Source organism: Brachypodium distachyon, chromosome 2 (assembly GCF_000005505.3).
Source record: "Brachypodium distachyon strain Bd21 chromosome 2, Brachypodium_distachyon_v3.0, whole genome shotgun sequence".
NCBI classification, from domain to species: domain Eukaryota; kingdom Viridiplantae; phylum Streptophyta; class Magnoliopsida; order Poales; family Poaceae; genus Brachypodium; species Brachypodium distachyon.
This window is the reverse complement of record NC_016132.3, coordinates 34046467-34068513: the sequence shown is the minus strand read 5'-3', so window position 1 is coordinate 34068513 and position 22047 is coordinate 34046467. Positions and strand designations below refer to the sequence as shown.

General features: G+C 45.0%; 2 protein-coding genes across 2 annotated transcripts; one reads left to right on the top strand and one right to left on the bottom strand.

The window, feature by feature from the left end:
* The first annotated feature begins 7103 nt into the window (after nucleotides 1-7103).
* On the top strand, nucleotides 7104-10466 carry LOC100821708. The gene is made up of 3 exons (XM_003568786.4): nucleotides 7104-7535; nucleotides 7724-7832; nucleotides 9879-10466. The coding sequence occupies exons 1-3, from the start codon at nucleotides 7363-7365 to the stop codon at nucleotides 10218-10220; spliced, it is 624 nt and encodes a 207-aa protein (XP_003568834.1). The 5' UTR covers nucleotides 7104-7362; the 3' UTR covers nucleotides 10221-10466.
* Nucleotides 10467-14127: 3661 nt separating this feature from the next.
* On the bottom strand, nucleotides 14128-20119 carry LOC100821105 (probable cellulose synthase A catalytic subunit 1 [UDP-forming]). The gene is made up of 14 exons (XM_003568784.4): nucleotides 19818-20119; nucleotides 19033-19228; nucleotides 18619-18809; nucleotides 18421-18505; nucleotides 18137-18329; nucleotides 17563-17829; nucleotides 17115-17460; nucleotides 16896-17033; nucleotides 16679-16804; nucleotides 16368-16580; nucleotides 16037-16295; nucleotides 15681-15877; nucleotides 15244-15594; nucleotides 14128-15050 (listed from the first exon to the last, which is right to left on the bottom strand). Exons 1-14 carry the CDS (start codon nucleotides 19902-19904, stop codon nucleotides 14463-14465), a joined length of 3237 nt encoding a protein of 1078 aa, XP_003568832.2. The 5' UTR covers nucleotides 19905-20119; the 3' UTR covers nucleotides 14128-14462.
* Between the last annotated feature and the right edge of the window lie 1928 nt (nucleotides 20120-22047).

Sequence of the window (22047 nt, the reverse complement as noted above, 5' to 3'; positions counted from 1 at the left end):
AGGCTTTGCAAATGATGATCATATCTAAAGTGACTTACGATACATGTATTTCCTGCAACCATCGAGCATGTACACGTGAAACAGGTGCCACGCATTTTCTGCAATTTACGTCACTGTGTTGAATATTCATGAATCTCGAAAATAAACAGAAAAAACTATGCTCCACAGGAAGAAAAAAGACACGTACGTAAACGTCAAATGTGATATTTTTATTGGTTGTGAGGTGTGCGTTTCTTGGAACAGAGACGGATGCCGTAGAGAGTAGAGAGGCTCTGAGTGCGTGGGATAGCAACGCGTCCAACGTGTCAAATTGATTATCTCCAAGCTAGGCTCCCCAGCAGCCTGCAGGTAGTTATCGCACCTAGTCACCATCCTTAACTTTTCCCGTATTTTAACTCAACTAAGCTTGTTTTTTGATACGCTGACTCTTTGATCGATTTGATGAAGGCAGACGGGCAAATTTAATGCAAATGTGTTTGAAAGAGAGGAGTATTGGACATGTACTGTGGAGCGTCCGGACAAGATAACTGATCAGTGAGGCCAAATCATGTGAGTATCTTTAATTTTCAGCCTATCAACGGCGGTTGAGGTTCGCGAGGAGGTCTGTCATCTGCTGAATATTATTATTTTCGAAACGGATCTGCTGAATATTATGACTGAGTCACTTGCGGACAAAATATTTGGGACTACCTACTCAGGTCGGAGTGGATACAAGTCACTGCGTTTTAGTATCTGGTGGATAGAGTTTGTTAACGTGTTAACGGATTGAAAGACAAAATCTCTATCATGGTGGAAGCTGTGTGTGCCGAGAAGTGAAGATGGGATTGGTTTCAGCGACATACAGTCATACACTGGTTTAACCCGGCAGTGTTAGCATACAAGGTGTGGCGTTTGATATAAAAAACTGATTCCATATGCGCACCCACAGGCAAAATAATCTCACTCTGTCCGGAAATAACTGACTCGGATCTATATAAGCTTATACAAACCCAAGTCACTTATTTTTGAAAGGAAGGGGTACTTGAAGAGGTACTTGACAAAGCATCATGGCGGGGTGTATTTGGAAGATAGACGATGGGAATAAGGTGAGGACTTGAATCTGCTACTAGAGCAACGAGCGATGTCATCATAGATACAAAGGGCTTTTCATTTGGAAGTCCCAGTCATCTCTTATTGCATGTCCTGGATGGGAGAAAAATCCTATTCGACTGGGTGGCGGAGCTACAGCTCAAAAGCTGGCCGGCCAACAGTAACAAACAATGTCTAAACAGTATTGAAAAAGTGACTAAGTAGTATTCCATAGTGTACAAATCATAAAAAACTGGACGGGCCATGGCCTGGTTTGGCCCCAACGTAGCTCCACGAAACGGATTTTCATTCCCGATTTCCTTTCCAAGTACACTGTGTTTAGCTGTTTACCAATTCCCAATTCCCATGGTCAGCGCTCAGCAATCGATTCCTCGAGACTCGAGAGGGATCCATTGACCGGAAGGGGTGAGCAGGCGGACGGGCAAGCGTGACGTCCAGGTCGCCGCCTCCACCGTTGGGGGCCGATGCTGTTAGTCAGCAGGTGGGCGCGAATAAGCTTCTCCACCTATGCCGCTGGCAAGCTAGGATCGCGGGAAAGCCCGAGGCCGTCTGCCCCCAGGACACCATTGGATAGTGAGTCCCACAGTATTCCTGACTTCTGATTGGTTGGTGGTGTACCGGTAGATCACACACCCGGTAATAATGTGATTCACGTCAGTTGGGACGTAACAAATTGGAAATAAATGATTACGAGGTACCGAACCCCTAGCAGCCTTTTACCCCTTCTCGTCAATGATGTAACAATTATCTGATGATTGATAAAGGTTGCTTCCCATATAAAAAATGTTTTTCTGTACTAAGCTCTGATGATCAATTATTTCACAATTATCTGATGATCCGCAAAAAAACAACAGCGTACTAAGCTTTCGTAAATATATTAAGAGATTTCATATATTAATCATGCTTGCTTCCGTAAGGAGCTCTCTGCGGACCAACCAGCTGAACTTGCATAAAAGTAGAACAAGTTGTTTGGTGCATTATTTCAACGGATTCAAAATGTGGCGTTTTGATTTAGCTCTAGTGGATCATTGAAAAAACCCTGGCAGGTGCATCCTGGGACAGTGGGACAGCAGTACAGATCGTCCGTCCTCGAAATAGCTTTAATACGTAGTAGTAATGAGGATCGAACATGACATCTCATTTTTATGTCATCCCAATTAGCTAGGCCTGGACGCCTGGTGGGCCAGTTGCCTTCTCAAAGTCTAATTAGCAGCTGGTAAGCAAAAGCAACGTTTTACTTGTTTGGCACCTGAGTTAAAGTGGACTTAGCTTCTGATTAGTGGTACAAATGTCATGTAGTGCTAACTAAACCAAGCATGCATGCAACCCAAACACTGGTGCAGACTGGCCTGTGGTGCAGATAGCTAGGTGGTCTCCAGCTCAACAGATAATCACTTGTTTCTTTCTCTGGGGCCTTTCTCAGACACATTGATCAGTCCGCAGACCAGATTTTAACTTGATGCGAAGTAAAGTTCAGAGCAGAGACAGTGAGAGAGGAACGACTAGGGGTCGATGCATATATATGCCGCTAGGTCCCAGCTAGCCAGTGTGTGGCAACTTCTCCGTGTGGGATGCCACTAGTAGATGAGTGGAGATGGATTAGCTCAAGATAGGAGGGTTTCGTCTCGTCAAACTGACATTGCGGGCAACACCAAGAACCAAAGGTTTGTTTGGGTGAAGAAGGTGATTGGTTCGGTGGTGGTACTTTTGGTGTTATAATCTTGGATTTTTAAGTCTCGTGAAAAATGTTTTTTAAGTGAATTTCATTTTTTTAATCCTTTAGTCGTGCAATTCTGACATTAATTATCCCATTTAGCCAAAGTCTCATGAAAAATGTTTTTTCATTTTTTTAATCCCATTGGGTTTTTAAGTCTCATGAAAAATGTTCTTGGGTCCGCGCGCCCAAGTACAGGAACTGTTAGTGCATTTTACTCTAGTAACAACGGCAAGCGAGAAGAGCAAAGTGGTACATCGCTGGCGGCCAGGCGTACTGTGACATGAGCCTAGAGCAAAATAATTGACCATTAAGATACACTCATTATTTATGGACTCACACGAGCTTGATATGTTGCGTGGACAAATGGAAAAAGAGAAATTAAGACAATTAGATATTTACTCAGTTTGTCTAGTCCGATGTGGCGCCACATCAGCATGATGGATGAGCTTGAGCTGTCAAGAATGGGTCAAACCTTTAAAAATGTAAAATGTACAAAGTTTTGATCTAAATTGGGTAACCATGCGGGAAGAAATCTCACTAAATGGGATAATTACTGTCAAATTTGTACAGCAAAGGGGAATGTGGAGTTCACTTTTTTAATAGAAAAATATATTTTTCGTCTCCCAACTTGTCAAAAAGTACGAAAAACGTCTCTCAACTCTTTTTGGTATACTTTTTGACCACCAACTGTTGAGATCGGACACAATTTGTCCCTCCCCCCGACCGAAACAGTTTGGGCACCAACATGTCACGGTTTTGCCCATCCCCTTGCCACGTCTGCATGCCACCTCTGTTTTAAATTGTCCTAATAGTTGGACCGGGTAAAAAAAATTTAGAACCGAGATGACATGTTAAGTCAAAACTTAAAACCGAGATGGCACGGGTAAAAAACCCGAGAGGGCATGCTTATGTGGCAAGTGGAAGGAAAAACAGTGCCACGTTCATGCCGAAACTGCTTGCTTCGGCCTGACAGAGGGGCCAATTGTGTTCAGTTTCCACCGTCTTATCTAAACAAATCATGTTAGAAGAGCAAAGTGGTACATCGCTGGCGGTCGGACGAATTGTGACGTGAATCTGTAGCAAAATAATTTACCATTGAGATACACTATTAGGGAGTCATTAGCTAGCTTAGGCCTGAGCCTCCTCATTATCTATGGACTCACACGGGCTTGATATGTTGCGTGGACAAATGAAAAAACAGAATCGAGACAATTAGTATTTACTCAGTTTGTCTAGTCCCATGTAAGCATTGGTGTCAAATGACACCGATGACTTCTTGCTAATCCTTCTTATAAATAGAGAATTGCTTCTAGTAATATGCAATGACACCAATAAATTCTAAAGGATGACCCCAATGATGTATTTTTCTGTCTTTGCCCCTGACATCAGCGTGATGGATGAGCTTGAGCTGTCAAGAATGGGTCAAACCTGTAAAAAGGTAAAATGCAAAAGTTTTGATCTAAATTGGGTAACCATGCAGGAAGAAATCTCACTAAATGGGATAATTGCTGTCAAATTTGTACAGCAAAGGTGTGGAGTTCACTTTTCTTTAAGAGAAAAATATATTTTTCGTCCCTCAACTTGTCAAAAAGTACGAAAAACATCTCTCAACTCTTCTTTCGTATACTTTTTGACCACCAACTGTTGAGACCGGACACAAGTTGTCCCTCCCCCCGACCGAAACAGTTCGGTCACCAACATGTCACGGTTTTGCCCATCCCCTTGCCACGTCTGCATGCCACCTCGGTTTTAAATTGTCCTAATGGTTGGACCAGGTAATAAAAATTTAAAACCGAGATGACATGTTAGCTCAAAACTTAAAACCGAGATGGCACGGGTAAAAAACCCGAGATGGCATGCTTACGTGGCAAGTGGAAGGAAAAACAGTGCCATGTTCACGCCGAAACTGCTTGCTTCGGCCTCACAGAGGGGCCAATTGTGTTCGGTTTCGACAGTTGGAAGAATAGAAGTATACGAAACAAAGTTGAGGGACGTTTCGTTTCGTGTACTTTTCGACAAGTTGAGAGACGAAAAATGGAATTTTTCTTGTTAATAATGGAGATGGAAAAGGAGTTAGCTAAAGAAATACCATCAACACATGAGTGTGTGTGCTTAGCTGGATTAGCTTTATGCGTGTAGCAGTTGTACTTGGTATTCTAAGACGTACACAAATGCCAAAGATTAAAGGTTGATAAATTAGATTTGACGCCGGCCTGCACAACATACTAAACGGACATGGCATCACTCTGCATGAGTTGCTACAGAATAGTAGATCGCTGACGAATCTTAAGCCCTCGTCTCTGACGGGTGAGGGTCCCGTCAGTGACCTGCCGTCGACCTGTTTGTGGAGACACAATAGCATTGGCAGGCCTAGCGAGAAACGATCGCCGGTGGTGACTTCTCCAGATGTTCTGTCAAGTCCATCACTATTGGTTTTCCACCTAAGCACACACTCATGTACACTCACGTGTGCTTAGGAAAATGAACACTATTGGTTTCCCATGTTTTACATATCTTTCAATGGAACCCTTAGTAATGTGGTAGTGTGTGCTTAGGAAAATGAACACTATTGGTTTCCCATGTTTTACTCTTTCAATGGAACACTTAGTAATGTGGTAGTGTGTGCTTAGGAAAATGAACACTATTGGTTTCCCATGTTTTACATATCTTTCAATGGAACCCTTAGTAATATGGTATTCCGTAGTCATGTAGTAATACATATTTGCAAATAATATGGCATGCAAAACAGCCAATTTGAATGAGAAAATCAGTGGATGTAACTTTCTCTCAAGCGCTCCTGAAATAATCGGAGGTGCCAACATGTGGGCTATAATCACGGCTAATCCCCCTGCCATCCTCTCTTTTTTTTTAGAAAAGGCTATCGCCAGCTTTATATAGAGAGCTGAGATGGTATGGTGTCTTTTGGAAGCGCCTCTCCAATCCCATTTCGGGCCCTTGGCCCTCTCCCGTATTCAAATTCAATGTAAAAAAACAAAAAAGGACAAAGACCTTCGTTTCCAACAAATCCGCGAAGCCATTTGAGATTGCGCGGACGGTGTTTGGAAAAATACACGGCGATCTTTGAAGCCGGCGACACGGCGCACGGGCAGACGTTTTCAGGTATGCATCCACGCCATCGTACCGTTGTTCCACCTTTCGATACTGTTGGATCTGAAAACAGTAATGTAGAGATATGTGCCAACATACCTGCTTTGTAGAATGATTAAGATTTCTTATTGTATATTTTGCCTAGAAAAATATACCGACATGCATGTGTTGTATGCTAACCAAATTCACTGGGTAATTACATCCTCTTTTTTACAAAAGTTGACGTATTTGGTTTGGTCAAAATAAGATTTTGACCAAAAATTACTTTGTTAATATTTCTTTTGTAAGACATGAAATTTATATCAATATATTCGTCTCGAGAGTTCTTACTACCAATTATGGTCTCATATCATAATTATACATATTAATAAAATTATTATTGATTAAAGTCTTGTCCTTTTTAAACGAAATACGTCAAACTTTATGAAAATGTGAGAGTATAACTGAAGTCAAATGAACCTGCGTGTGCATATATCCCTGTGAGAGATCGGACGGTATCTAGATGGTACAGCAGCGGTACCCTGATTCACCCAAACATTTTCACACGTTTTAATCCATTACTAATGCCATCCATTGAGATGGGCCTAATTGTTGATGCAACAATGAATGCCAAATCGTATGTCCCCGGCTGAAAAAATTCCACTGTTCACTGTGCATACATAGAACGCCATCATCCGGATTTTTGCAAACGGCCGGAGATGGAAGTATTCACGAGAACGGACAGAGCAGGCTGGCGGCGGCTCAGTCGTGACATGCCATTCTCTCCCGCCACAACCGTGATAGAACTCTCTCCCCAACCGGCCAACCGCCCTGCCTCAGCGGCTCAGCCCCTCTCTGGAAATTTCCGGAACTTGACCTATCAGACAGAAACAACCCTACGCCATGAGAGCCTGAATACGCGAGGAGCAGAAGGTTGTTTCTCACTTCACTTGCCCAACCACGCACGAGCTAGCTAGTCAGCTAACTACGCGGGAAAAAACCCCGAAGCGGCTTAACTTCCCATTTTGGCGCCATTTGCGTCTCTGTTTTCTTTGCTAGCCATTCGGGCAGCTCCCCGCCTCCTCCAGCCCCCCTACGGACGGGATGAGCCGGTCTGAACGTGTGGGACGAGGGGTTCTAGATCAGGATGACGTGGAGCCACGTGTCAGTAGATACCGTTCCCCCCGCGCCTATATAACAAGCGCCCTCTCCCAATCGTCCACCTCGTCTAGCCTCCCCCTTCCTTCCCAACATTCATTCATCACTGCGGCAGCCATTCCTGAATCCTGACGAGTGAACTGTGTAGCTCAGCACCAGAACTCAAATCCTAACTTGTTTCTTGCTTGATTTTTGTTGTGGGTATAGTAGCTCGGTCTCTGACTCTCCGCCGGAGGTAGCTAGAGTACACATAATATATCGGATTCAAGCTGGTCGATCAGCTAGCAGTTGAGAGAGATAAGCTAGGCACTATGGTGAACACGACGGCGTCGATGGCGAACGGCGGCAAGGGGCTGCCGCTGGCGTCGCTGAACCACATCAGCATCGTGTGCCGGTCCGTGGAGGAGTCGCTCGACTTCTACATGAACGTCCTCGGCTTCATGCCCATCCGCCGCCCCGGCTCATTCGACTTCGACGGCGCCTGGTAACTACTCGCTCCACTCTTAAATTATTGTCGTTGTTTTAGTTCAAATTTGAAACAACGACTTCATGACCGGAGAGAAGAGAACAATTCTCCACCCAATCAATTATATTGTTGGAACCCCTCTGTTCCTCTGGTGTACTAACTGAATTTGGTATTTGCTTGTTGGGAATGGAATGAATTAATTAAAGGCTGTTCAACTACGGGATCGGCATCCACCTGCTGCAAGCGGAGGACCCGGAGAGCTTGCCGGAGAAGACGGCTCGGATCAACCCAAAGGATAACCACATCTCTTTCCAGGTACCTACGAACATCAACTCGCAACGTAATATCGCAAGCCACACTGCTATATGAAGTTACGAACTGAAATGGCCGACGTGCACGATACGTCTGTATCTCACTAAAAGATGGCAACGGTTGGGGAATTTTAACTTCAATTAACTTGTGTACGTACGCTAGCCAGGTGCCACGCCGCCGTTATTAGCTTCTTTTACCCTTCTTATTACTTTGTGCCCGTCGCGTTTAGCTAGCTAGCAAAGCTTGTCTGCACATGCGAAGGTTGCTTTCTAGTATAACGCACCCGTGCCCACCCTGTTCCGCACCCATCCGCCAATTCCTTTTTGGCGCTAAGAGGTGCTGTCCCATCCCATCCCATGGTTTCTCGCAGACAAAACCGTCAGTTGCTACATCATTACCCGCCAAAAAGGAAGAACAAAGTGGTCAGTTACAGCTCTTAACAGAAATTAAAACAGAGAATTAGTAGCCCTTTCGGTTTCTTTCCCTGGTGAAACCGAAGGGCATTTACCATTTGACAAGAGAGAGTGAAAAATCAATTACAGAGGAGCATGCATATTTTACATCATGTCGCTGTCGGCAGTGGCAAAGAAGGATAGGCATGGAGAAATGGGGGTAGAAAGTGGCATTCGGTTCGATCCATCTCTTGGTACGTATGCATGCCGATGCGTGCGTGCTGTCCCTCGGCAGGATCCGTCTCCTAGTTGGGCACGTACACGCCCCATGGCCGGCAGGACAAGATTTCTCTTTGTGTAGTGGAAATGCTGCCAAGGCAAGCCTAGAACTAAAGCCTAGACTAGTGATTTTGCCGTGCAAGCAAACGTGGATGCTCTGTTTATAGTGCTCTGCAAACATTAGCACCGGTTTTGAAGGTACAGCTTTAACTTAGTACTTCCTCCCTTTCACTAAAACAACGACAGGTATTTAGAAACGGAGAGAGTACTAATTTTTTTTTTGCAGTATTGGTATTCAGTTTTCTTAAGGCAAGGATTTTGATTAAGAAATAATTTATCAAAATGCGGTTTATATAGCATGGATTTGTATCATTAGATTGGTTTTAAAAAATAGTACTACTGGTATTATGATTTTGTATTTTATAAAAAGGTCTCAATAAAGAAAGTCGATTAAAATCTTGTCTTATCGAAGCTTAATGGGTCTATTGCCTGATTTTTAAGCAATCACGGATTAGAGCCGTTGAATTAGTATCTAGATCTCATTTTATCCTACCTTTTTCATCATCCGCTAAAAAAATAGATTTAAAACACAACATATGAAACGGGTGAGGAATTAACTTATATCTAACTAAAAATCAGGCAACTTACATAGAACAAAACGTATATTTATAGTGCGATCGAGAGGGTACATAGTAATACCTAATACATTATAATGTTTCTAAAATACATTTTGAGACAAATCATGCAGACGTGATTTCGATAAAAAAAACTAGACTCAAAGACCCGTCCAAAACGTCACCGGAGACTTATTCATGAACGCGAACGGGAGGTAATTAATTAGTCAAGAAATTTGGTTATTACACAATAACACAAGTCACAAGGTGAGGTGGTTGATTGCGGAGCTCTCAACAACAAAACCGATTAATCAATAACTGTCAAGTACATGATTTAGGTACACAATGACACGAGGTGAGGTAAGTTGATTGCGGAACTCTCTAGAGAACTCCAACACACATGCATGCATATATGCCTTGCTGCCTCAGCATGTCAATTCACCACTACTGGCTGCAGAAAGGCTGTTAGGTCATCCCAATCACCGGGCAGGCACCAGCAAACGGACGAGGGGGGGTTGTTGCTTTCCACCTATCATTTCCCTTCTTTTCCAAAAGACCATTTTTCCGCGACACCTCTATCGCCATCACAGTAGAACGTACGGCGGAGGTTGCATGCTAGTAGCTAGCTAGATTGCTCTGTTGGACGACGATCTAATCAACCGGCCCACCCAGCAAGACGCTAACTTTGCATGCGCCAGATTTTGCGGGTCCTGAGATCAATTAATTGAACGGTGTTTTGAGATGATACACTCCATATTTTGCAGTGCGAGAGCATGGTGGCGGTGGAGCGGCGGCTGAAGGAGCTGGGGATCGCGTACATCCAGCGCTGCGTGGAGGAAGGGGGAATCTACGTGGACCAGATCTTCTTCCACGACCCGGACGGATTCATGATCGAGATCTGCAACTGCGACAACCTCCCCGTCGTCCCGCTCGCCGACAACACATTCGCCATGGCCGCCTGCAAGAAGCGACCCGTCGTCTCCTCCAAGCAGCAGCAGCCGATGCCGATGCCGGCCGCGCCGGCTCCGCCGGCGTGCATGCCGTCGTCGGCCAACAAGGCCATGCAGCTCGCCGGCGGCGAGGAGGCGCACATCTCCTGCGCGTAAATTGAGTTGATGGCGATTGGAACTTGGAATGTAGCGAGCGAGCGAGCGTCCATGAGTGAGTGAGGGAGTATGTAGCTAGCTGTGGGTTGCCGGAATGGTGGCGTCTCTGTATATGATCGAGCGTAGCAGTGATCAGTGATGGAGCAGCAGCATTGGTCCTATTGCTCTGCTCCCTTTTGTGTACGAATAATTATGTTATTATGATCAAGGCGAGAAGAGTGCGCGGTTTATATTATACCATTCATTGATTCATGCCCGAAATCTGCGTTGGGCACTTGGGCCCCTGCTTGGATTCCTCTGTTTTTTCTTGACTGAAGATTCCTCTGTTTTTGCTGCCCCCCTGCTTTTGCTCCACCGGTCTCCGCACGCACTCGAATGTGTGTACGTAGAAGGTAAATGACAACTCTGCCGAAGCTGAATTGACCCATTTATCATCACACGGATGGGTAGGAGACCCCAAGTTTGTTCAGAAGAAGAAGCATTCCTTCTCTCCGGCCTGTAAATAAATTATTCGTTTGGGAGATATCGCGAGGGACCGAACTCCGGAAAATTGTGGAAGGGATTGTCTCGCCAAACGGGCCCGGTTTCGTCGCTTGTGATTCATGAGCAAAATCCACCCACTATGGCCGGGCTCTAGCGCTCGCTTTCCCTTTCTCTTTCGGACAGCATGGACCGTACATACAGTGCTTAGCTATTTATCTCCCCCAGGGGTTCGTAGATGCATGCATAGATCCCCCCGGACCCCCAGCTGATCTCCGAGCCGTGTGAATGATATAAGTTGGCCCATTTATCAAGCGGGCGTACTCACGTACCAGCTGCGTACTCGTGCCTACATGTTGAATATTTAATTAAAAAATCATGGCAAAAATGATGTTGCATATTATGTCATGCAAATTAGACAAACTAAACAGCAACGCAAAGCGATAAAACCCGTCTAATTTCACAATAGAATAATATAACTACTGAATAAGATTAACAAAAAAGAACATATTACGTACGGTAAGGTGCATTTTTCCTGAGTTGGTTCCTTGTTGATGAATCTGTTGAAGTCGGTGACGAGTCCAGCGGCGTCGATGTTCACGCCGGCTGCAGTAACCGACCTGGAAACCTCCTGGGCAGCTACGAGTGCCTGTGCTTGCATCTGGGCAGCAGCATCTGCCTGTTGTTCGATCTGCTGTTGTGCTTGAAGTTGAGCAGCTCGCTGCTGCTGACCTTGGAGTTGGACAGCCTCCTGCTGCGGAACTTGAGCGGCAGGCTGAACCATGGGATCACCATTGTTGGGGACGATGTTGACCATGGTGACCAAGAAACCGACGAAGAAGCGACGCGATGGGGAGAGCAGTCGCGTAAGAACGCTCCCTAAAAACCTTATCGACCGTCTCCCGGGCAGGATCTCGAAGGTGGGGGTTTCGGAGGCCTGCTCTCCCGGCGAGTTGTGCACGCAGCCGACGGGATGGAGTAGCAGAGGGCGGCGAACAACGAGATTGGATTGTGGGCGCAACGGCGGGTTTGTGGCGTGTCCGTTCAGAGGCCGGGAACGTCTTATTATATAGGCACGCATGCGGACGTCGGTTTAGCAAACCATCGATTTAGGAAACCTTCGGTTTAGGAAATTAACCGGCGTTGATTTATGAAACCTTCGGTTTAGGGAACCAAAATTAACTACGCAATTATCGGGATTTGTTACGCGTCCGCAACATATTCCAACTGCAAAAGTATAAGCAACGATCTGGACCGACCGACTTGATGAATGACCTTTTAAGATTTTCAAGAATTTAATTTAGTTTAGACCTTCCACATGGTCCTAAATTCCAACAGTAGAAACGTCGACTACAACCTTTATGTATGCGCTAAAGCTGGGACGGACGGGCCATACCCGTTGCCCTCACCAGATTTGTCTTCTCTCTCTCCCAGCGGTAGCAACGCGTCAGATTTGTTTTCGACCGTTTCTGAGGCGTAGCGGTCCCGGTCCGGTTTCAGATCGAAATTTCGTAAAATTCGTCTCGCTTGGAACTTTCTTCAGGCCCAACATTCTCCAACATTCGACATGTAGATTCTTGAGGATCTCTCTTTTAAAAGCGTTATGCAAACAGCAAGTACACCCGAGATGGCAAACCCTTGCAGAGGGAGCTCCAGCAGTACAGCTCCTGATGTGGACTGTTCTCGTCTCAGATCGATCCAACGGTAACACGTTGTTTACGGCAAGTACTGTACTATTTGCCCATCTCTGAACGCGGCTAAGCGAGCAGCACCGGCGGCTTTGCATTCCGACAGACAAAGCGCGAGCTTATCCGCTTCCTACGCGGCACTTCGTGGATGCAACTTACCTACCTGCAGCAAGGAGAGGCGTGGAAGAAACACCGTGACACAGATGGGCAACGAAGACGGTGAAAAACGGGAGAAAGAAACGGTACACACACAGGTATTGAAAATATCTCCTGCCACTTCCTGAAGACAACAAGGATTCCCTCTTATTCGTTCGTTTGTCCCAGCCGTTCCAGATCGACTTCCAGTGCCCTCTCGCTCACACGTACCCTGTCCGCCACATACATACGGGCCACTGACTGCATAGAATCTGGGAGAGACCATGCATCTCACGCACGCGCGCAAATTAAGATGGATGATTGCATGACGCGCACGTCGGACCTAACACCTTTTGTTCGCTCGCGATATTCATGTGCAAACATGCCCGGAGCTCCCTTTCCCCTTTCGCTTTCCGACAGCGAGCCGTGCCGCCGGTCGCAATGCATGCAGATCTCGCCAGCCAGCAAGGAACCGAGGCACGGGCCGTACAGTGCTCAGCCATCCAATCCTGATCCGCGGATATCCATAAGTTGTGGCCCGCTTGTCAAGCGCACGGCCATATGTCATATGATGAGTTCACTTGTACTGTAAACTGGTGATCGATACGGCGGTGCGGTGCTACCAGGCAGCTGTCTTCTCACGGATCATTTTCTCGTGCTTAAAGAGGCCGTGTCTACTCTTCGTCGTGCTGCTCCTCTGGTGCCCAAGCTCCAGTTTGGGTGCCAGGGGCCCAGGGCAGCGCATCGTGGGCTCTGAGCTGCTGGCCATGCAATGTGGCCTGTCAGACTTTCCAGGTGGTGACGTACCTTATTTGTGGCCCATGGTTTGTTTACTCGTGCTCCGATCACCGATGTCAAGAGTTCCGTCTCTACAGAAAGAACTACAGAAAATTTTAGTGCGTCTCTTTGTGTCAAAAATAAATTTTAGTGCGTCTCAGGAAGTACCGGCATGGTGTCATACCACTATGCACGCTAGATTTCCGCTCAAAAAATAAAATATGCACGCTAGATTTACTCTATGGGCAAGTATTGGGTGCTCCAAACTTAAGTACTCTCAACTCAAAAGAACATCTCAATATACCAACATCTACATCTTTGAATTAGCATTATTGAATCCATCATAACATATATTTTAATAGTATACTCATGATATTATAGATCCTTATAGATATAAGTACTCTATTTTTTTCATAAATTTAGACCAACCTGAAAAGGTTTAACTTAAGATAAAACTATATAACATATTAAAGAAAGAAATAGAGGGAGTATTACTATTATGCATTGCGGTAGGACACTCCTGCTGTCTAGATTCAGCGAAACACGTCTAGATTCAGGTCGGAGGGGCCATCCGGTGCTGTCTGACACTTTTTTTTTGTTTGAGCAAGTGCTGTCTGACACTTGGCAACTATGCAACGGAATGATCAAGAACATCGGTTGGTGCCCAGGTTTCCAAAAAGGAAGCAAGCTAAGAAGCAACAATTCAATTACCCAACAATTATCTAGTACGTAAAGGATCGCCATTTTTCAACGAACACAGTAAGATGTTGATCAAGGTAAGTAACACAGACAAAGCAGAGTTATTAATACTCCCAAGACACCACGAATGAAGAACTGATCCAACAGCCGCCTTATATAAAAGAGTTGGTGACATAGTATGTATAAATATGTTCTCAAAACAAATGGTAATGATATACTCTAAGGAATAAACAACAAGTATCACAAAAGGGAAAAAAAAGATTCACAAATTGTGCAGAAGGTTTTCGTAGGCAATGGAGGTTTCATGGTTTGAAGTTCTCAGCAGCACGGAGACAGGGATACTAACAAACAGGGGCATAACTTAGATAAACTCCATCTTCATCTACAACAAAAAATATCCCATCTAACCCCCTCAAGTATTTACACGAGGGGACGGATGTTGAGTGAATCTCTTCAGTGCCGATCAGCAGTTCACGCCACACTGCCCCAATGCAACGGCCTTTTGGGTATCGGATATGAAAGGGTCGATCTTCACCCAAAGGAGGGAGAAGATGGACGCAAGGAGGATGGACCAAACAATGACGATTGTCGGCGTGCGGTTCTGCTTTCCCATGAGACCCTTGAGGAATGGGTACAGATGGAGGATCACCCAGACTGAGAAGAAGAGCTTTCCAAAAAGTGGCCCCCAAGACTGGTAACCGCTGTTAATGGCATATGATATTCCCGCCACCATGCCCACCAGGTTAATCACAAGCACAGTGGTAGGAGGGATGAGGAGACTCGTCCACTTGAACACATATAACTCCGCAAAGTCACCATCCTCGTCGTTTGCCTTTGAGGTAACTGTGAAGTTGGTGTCAATCCCGGCCAACACTTTCAGCAGACCCTGGAACACGGCGAAGAGATGGGCAGATGTGCCACCAATAACCCAGAACTGCTCGTTTCTCCACCAGTCCTCAATACCAACACCACTCCATCTGAGCTCCAATATACCGGTGGCAAAGATGGAGGCAAACATAAGAATAAAGAACATCCCAGCATAATTACTAATCTGCACATCAGAAAATGAATGAACATCAGTAAAAAGTCGACATGTTGACCCTTGGTGGAAAGAGTTAAGCAAAGCAGAGATTTAACTCGAATAACAGAGCTATGCTAAAGTAGAAACTATGATCAGACAAAGCATTTTCAACATACCAAGTGGCATAATCCAAATAAGGAAAACCAAACTTTTTGTGACTAACCTCAGGAATGATAAATTTATTTGTGAGGAGACAGATAGCTGGAAGCACACAATAGGCAATAAGTGGAAGGGATGTTATTGGGTACACAATGGTGTTTATGTAAGCCATCCGCTCCAGAAGTTTCAACCGCCCACCGTAATTATACCAAATAGGACAATGTCTGCTAAACAAAATTTCAACTGATCCAAGAGCCCAACGGAGCACTTGATTGAGACGATCAGAAAGATTGATTGGCGCAGAACCCTTGAAACAAGGCCGTGGTGGCATGCAATAGATTGATATCCAACCTCTTGCGTGCATTTTAAACCCAGTAAGAATATCCTCAGTAACTGAACCATAGATCCAGCCAATCTGAAACAACATCAAAGAACATCTCACTTCCATTCTTATATCTCTACAAAAGAAGAACAAAGGGAAACTATTGTTGTCCAACTAACCTCTTTTCCCCATTCTGTTTTGTCCTCATATCCACAGCTGATGACATGGATGGCTTCCTTTAGTAGGGAAGCTGGGTTTGTTGAAGGTGGTATGCCTCCTTGAGTCATAAAGGTGGATGCAGTAAATATCGGAGACTGGCCAAAGCGTTTCTCCAATCTCTTCTGGGACATGAGCATTGACCTTTCATCCTCATAACCTGATGAAATTCAGAAAGTGTGATTAGTTGAAGCCAGACATCATAATTTCAAGAATCATAATTTCAAGAAGCATAATGAAGTAATAATGCAATACAGTAGTTGTTTTTCTGATTCAGGAATAAATAGAAGGTAAATATTGCACGTAAGCAAGCACAAACCTTCTATGCCCTCTTCTATATCTTCCATGTTGAAGATGGGAGCTGAAGACTCAGTTCTCTTCATCATACGGTTTTTATTGTCCATATAACTCTTGTTCTTTTTCTTTCTGCCACCGCAGCAACTCTTAACAACAATGTTAGGTTCCAGATCAGCTTCAGTCAAAACAGGATCATAGCCATACAAGGCCTGCCTATTGAAACAGCATCCAGTACCCACATACATTGGACCCTGAATGCCATCTAAACCTTTCATGTTGATCTGCAAAGTGAAAAACCATGTGAGATAAGAAAATTTTGTTGTGATGATGAACACAAGCACCACCAGACTTACATCAAAGAAGACTATGTTGCGATTAGCATAACGATCATGGGCGTCAATGCCATCAAATCTTTGTGGAAATTGGACATAGCAAGTTTTCCTTCCTAGTGCAGGATCCATCATGAAGCACATTGCTTCTCTAAGAGCTTTGCTGCTATTGAAGTAGTGATCACAATCCACATTGAGAAGATAGGCACCATTTGTCAGCACAGCAGATACACGAATCTGCCAAGCAGCAAAAGGTATGTAAACATATAATTAGTACAGGACCAGATATATCCAACGTATTGTACATAATTAAATTTGCGGAAGAGAAGACTTACCAGTGCATTCATTGCACCGGCCTTCTTGTGATGCTGGAAGCCTGGTCTCTTTTCACGAGAGACATACACAAGCCGAGGCAACTCATTACCATCAGTGTCAAGGCCACCACTGTGCCCCAAGAACACCTAAGTTCCACGCGAAGCAGGTTTAATATATGAGATCCAGATTAAATTGACATTATTTTTAAGTGGCAGATGTGTTAAAAGTAAATCGCACCTGAATCATGCCAGGATGGTCCCTTGGGTTATTTCCAGGCCAAGCAGTGCCATCAGCCATAGTCCACCCCTCTTCAGGTACTTTCTGGGCTTTGGCAACAAGGGCATTGATTCGTATTTTAAATTCTTCATACTCTCTCTGAAACAAACCATACAACAAAATTAAAATCAAAGAATAATTTGGGGAAACAGTTGTCTAACCATGAAAGTTGTAGGTTACCTTCATTGCTCGTCTTTCCTTAACAAATGAAGGTTGGATTTTGTCCTTCAGGTAATCTATTTTTTGAGCAAAGTAAAACTCTGGAGCCCTTGGTTCAATGGTATGCTTCTTGCAGAAGGGAACCCACTTCCTAGCAAATTCAGCAGTTTCTGAGAGTGACTCGAATGACAACATAGCTGAACCATCGTCAGAAACATAGCATGACACTTTGTCAACAGGGTAGTCCACAGCAAGAATCGACAGAACAGTATTTGCTGTGATAAGAGGAGGTTCCTTCAGTGGATCCACTGTACTGACAAAGATATCAATTGGAGCCAGCTGGGATGGCTCTCCCTCTCTATCATACCTGCGAAATTAAATTTAAGCACCTCAGGATAAGTGATGTTGACGAAAGATGTTGTGGTACCCAGAATACTGAAGAAATTTGTATCTACTTCTCGTAACTTACCTCAATGCAAGCCTGTCAAGGTATGTTTCACGGTTGATTGGATACCATTTTGGGAACTGATCCAGAAGCCAAGATAATGCAAACCAAATCTCACAGATAACAGACACTAGCCATAATCCATAAGCATCGGGCACTGGATGAGTGACACGATACTGGAAGAAGAAGCAAAGGATGATAAGTCGAAGAATGATCACTATCCGGTAAAGGTTAAGCTGGTTTGCAGGAATGGGCACTATACGGCTCAGAGGTAGACGTGCATCATCAACCCTGCCAGGGACAAAAGTAGGGTTACCTCAATTTCATTGACGCAAAATTTACAATAAACATCAAACTGCAGCAATAGTACTGGTAAACTTAGTCAAGGAAAACAATCAACTCAGAAACATGAAACTATCTGAAGTCATTGCTTGACATGGAGAAAGGATTTTTTTGGCCACACATTTATGAGTTCAAGTGGCACTCAAATGCTTAAGTTATCTTCACTGTATGCACTTTTTTGACATAAATAGTTCTGTATAAATTGTGAAATTATATTGTGCAAATATAATTATACGGGCAAGAGCAGGTAGTATACATTTGCATATCTTCACCATTTGAGCCTGTCCCTTCCATGTCTCCACCTCCTCTCGCATCTGGATATTTATTGGTCACCTGCATCATATTTTTGTCCTGTTTAACCCTCCAGCTCTCAACTCTTTCCTTCCAGTCAACACTATTAATCCCATAGGAGTTCAAGTCCTTTGAAGGGTCCACAATCCTCACGGGAACTGTAATCATAGTAGAGGAATGTTAACATTTTTCGTCTGATGAGCAGAGAAGTTCTCCGAAAGAAGCAATTTATTATCAATAAGAACATACCTGGGACACTTGGATCAACATAGCTTGATGTTGGGCTGCGGATAGAATGGCGGTCAGGGGAAGCATCAGGAATGTCTCCAGAGAGCTGAAGAGAATTATCCATGTGTTAAATGCGCAAAAACGAAGAGTTCTTACAAAAACAAGTTCGGCATTAAACAGCACAAGAAAGAACCTAGTATCTCAGTGATAAATATTTACCTGTTGCCCACTTGTGAGCCGAGGGATCCGATGATGTGGTTCATGGCGAGAGGATGATGACAAATCAATGTCTTCTCCTTGACCGTGCAGCTGCCACTCTGGACCTTTGCCATTGCCTTGCTTATAGTTGAATTCATTGTCCAGGTCATCAACGTCTTCTTCCTCCTCATCTCCCTGAACTCGGGGGCTACCTGAAATTCGTCCACAACAAAACAAGGGTCATATACATTAATTATCATCATTATAAAGAAAACTTAAAGAGGATGGTGAGGTGCAAATTTTATATGTCAAGCAAGAAGTATGGTCCGTTACACTATGGCTTTGGTTCATGTGAAGCAAATGCAAGACACAGACTTCCATATGCTATTCCTATACAGGTTGCATAACCAAAAAACAAGTTGTAAAGAGACAAACCTTTAAGCCTCCTGTATCTAGTCTTGCACTGAGGGCAGCACTGGTTCCCTTCCTTGCGTTCGTACTCATAGCAAGGGCGGCAGACCGGGAAGGCACACTCGTTGCAGGCGACAAAGACATCTCCGGTGGCTGAAACACCAACAGTGTCGCCACATATCTGGCAAACCTGCCCATTCACACCTTTCGCCTGCTTACCCTGCATGAGAGCAAGATTAAAAAAACAGGGTCAGGACACAGTCAAACAAAATTACACAACTAGCCAAGAGACGTAGCAATCATGAACCATCCCATGCACCAGAAGTAATCGGCAATTGACTGTCTGCTTGGGTTTAAGTTGAGGCTACGATCCACATGTAGACACAGAAATGGGATGAATTGCGTGATGTGAAGGTAAAGTTGGCTCATCAGTGAACAGTAAACATGGACCAATCCCAAACGAACAGTTGAATAATCGTCAGCTAAGGTCAGTAACAGATAACCCTCGGTCTGCACTACAACAGATCTCTTAAATTGCTCCACCACTCGCAATTCCTCACACGAACAGAACCATCCTTAACGGACAGGGGAAATGCGGCAAATCTACGAACCGAACGCGCAAGCACCCCCGCAAAATCATTACGAAATCGGGGGAATTCGAGCTGTTAAGACCTAACCCCGCGACCCAGATCCACCGTCGCGCCACCACTGGGATCCACCGACACGCGCACACTCGCCGGGTGAGCGAGCCATCACAAACAGAAACCCCCCACCGACGGACGAATGGACTGGCAGGCAGGAAGACGTACCGGCGCGGGCGCGTCGCCGTCGTGGCGGATCATGACGAACTCGTTGCGGTTGTGCGACCCCGCCACCATCCCCCCGTTGGCCGCCATCTCCGCCCTCACACCCCCCACCGGCGACGGCTCGACAGAGAGAGAGAAAGCGGCGGCAGGGAAACCCCGAGCTGCCTCTAGATCCGAGAGGAAGCGGTGGAGATCGCCACCATTCCCAGATCCCCCCCGCGCGCGCGAGCTCGCTGTAATGCCCGCCGCTGCTGCTACTGCTGCTACTGCTGCTGCTGCCTCTCCCCCTTCCTTCCTCCACTCCTCTCCTCTTTTACATACACACGCGCTTGGTTAGTTCAGCTCAGTAGGTGGAGTCGCCTCCTCCCACCGGCTACCGCCCGTCTTCCGTTCACGAATTTACCCGCCGTCGGATGGTGAGCGGGACGCGTATCGGCCGTTCGATGCGAGAGAGGCGGGAGCGTGAACGTCTCCGTCGCGGCGCTGTCCCCAGGCTGGACGCCATAGGTGGCGCTCGCTGACGGTGGGGCCGGGCGACCGGCTGTAGCCGTTTGATGTGTCGGCGCCTTGACGGTGGACCGAAATGCCCTCCTACCTGCCGCTCCTTTCCTTCTCAAGGAGTGTGTTTTTTTTTTAATTTTTTTTTTGTGCTGGGAAAGGGGAGAGATCAGGAATTGCCATGTGCACCATGCGTGTTACATGTGAGCTCGCATCAAATCGATTGGTTTTTGATTGCTAAATGGAAAGATATTTTGAAAATCAAAGGAGTTGCCAACGATTCCATAACTGAAACAGTTCGGAATTCAGAGCCAACGGCAACATTTCAGCCTTTTTATTTACGAAAAAAATGTTTGTTTAATGTTCTTGCCGGAAAATTAAATCGATTGATGTGAAATATACCACCTGTGTTTGAAAGGGCTAACCAGAGAGGAACAAAAGTGTGAACGAAATTTGAACTCCAATGTTGAACTTCTCTCAAATCTGTGACCACGTGATGTACAATTTTTGGAAAATATCCCCAAGTTAGGGTAAAAGGTTCTTCATAAGTTAGCGCAAAATTTATATAACTAACGCAACAAATTGTGAATATATAACTAAGGAAGTGAAAGGGACACACAGGAATTAGTACGGAGTATCAAATATCCCCATCCTTGTTGTTTATGCATGCAGATAGACTACCGTTTCTTTTCTCAACTGATTACTCACTTGTGCAAATTGACGTGCTTGGTCTACCTAATGCTTCGGTTAGACAATTATTTTCCACACATTCATTTGATCTACCGACACTAAAACAAGACAACAAGATACTTCATTGGTCCAAATATTTCATCGGTGCAATGGGGCTTAGAACCAACTACACTATTGGTGATCCTCACTTACTAAAAACACAACAAACCCAATGTACTCCATATTGTATCTTTTAATTTCTGATTTGAAAAGAAACAAAAATTGTCTCATAGATTTTTGGTCCTAGTGGCTTGTCATTGGTAAAAAAGGAGTTGCTGTCAAAAAAAAGGAAAACGTAGCACAAAGGAGTAAAATGACATGGCAGAGTGACCTACATGTAAAAAGTTACACACACACATGACACATCACGGTATCTTAATTGGAAAGGATAAAATAGACGATGGCAGTTCGGTACGGAGTAGCTCCGTAGTTTCACTTTTGCCCATTTCAGTATCATCAACGACCAAAGACACATTTCCGGAATGCTAAACTACCAGGAAAATCCACTGTCAGAATGTTCTTTTAACAGCCGTATCAGTGTCAAAACGAACCAGCAAGGGGCACGTGAAGTTAGTATACGGCAAGGAAAGCCAGCTCCAATTTTGAACGCACATGGAAAAGGGGAAAATAAGACACGGCCATTTCTGGGAAGGCACCATCTTTTGTGTGCATGGAGTGTGCGACCGAGTGGAGTGTACCATGCCATCAAAGTGCAGCGGCAGCTGGCTTTGGCTCGTGCTTTGCTATAAACTAATTAAACCCTGTCTGGTAACCCGTTCTTGTCCCAATAATGGCGGTTGAGGTGCCGCTGTCACTGCCCGTCGGTGGCCGATTTCTTTACTCTTCTTCTCTCGGCTGTTTTTCTGGGTTAAAGAAATTTATATGATTGGGGTTTGGGCTTTTGGGATCTTCCGTCTCCTAGCTAGCGCGATCCGTGCTTGGGATTTGCCCGTCAGGCTAACAACCTCCGGTTGTGATCGACTGATAGCGTTACACTACTAGGTGG

Bases quoted from the DNA above. Each gene is read 5' to 3' on its own strand.
- LOC100821708 (XM_003568786.4), top strand. From the start codon at position 7,363: ATGGTGAACACGACGGCGTCGATGGCGAACGGCGGCAAGGGGCTGCCG. The intron at 7,536-7,723 runs GTAACTACTCGC...AATTAATTAAAG, and splicing joins TTCGACTTCGACGGCGCCTG to GCTGTTCAACTACGGGATCG. The intron at 7,833-9,878 runs GTACCTACGAAC...CATATTTTGCAG, and splicing joins ATAACCACATCTCTTTCCAG to TGCGAGAGCATGGTGGCGGT.
- LOC100821105 (XM_003568784.4), bottom strand. From the start codon at position 19,904: ATGGCGGCCAACGGGGGGATGGTGGCGGGGTCGCACAACCGCAACGAG. The intron at 18,330-18,420 runs GTATGTTCTTAT...CTATGATTACAG, and splicing joins TGTTGATCCAAGTGTCCCAG to TTCCCGTGAGGATTGTGGAC. The intron at 16,581-16,678 runs GTAAGTCTTCTC...GCTGCTTGGCAG, and splicing joins CCGGTGCAATGAATGCACTG to ATTCGTGTATCTGCTGTGCT.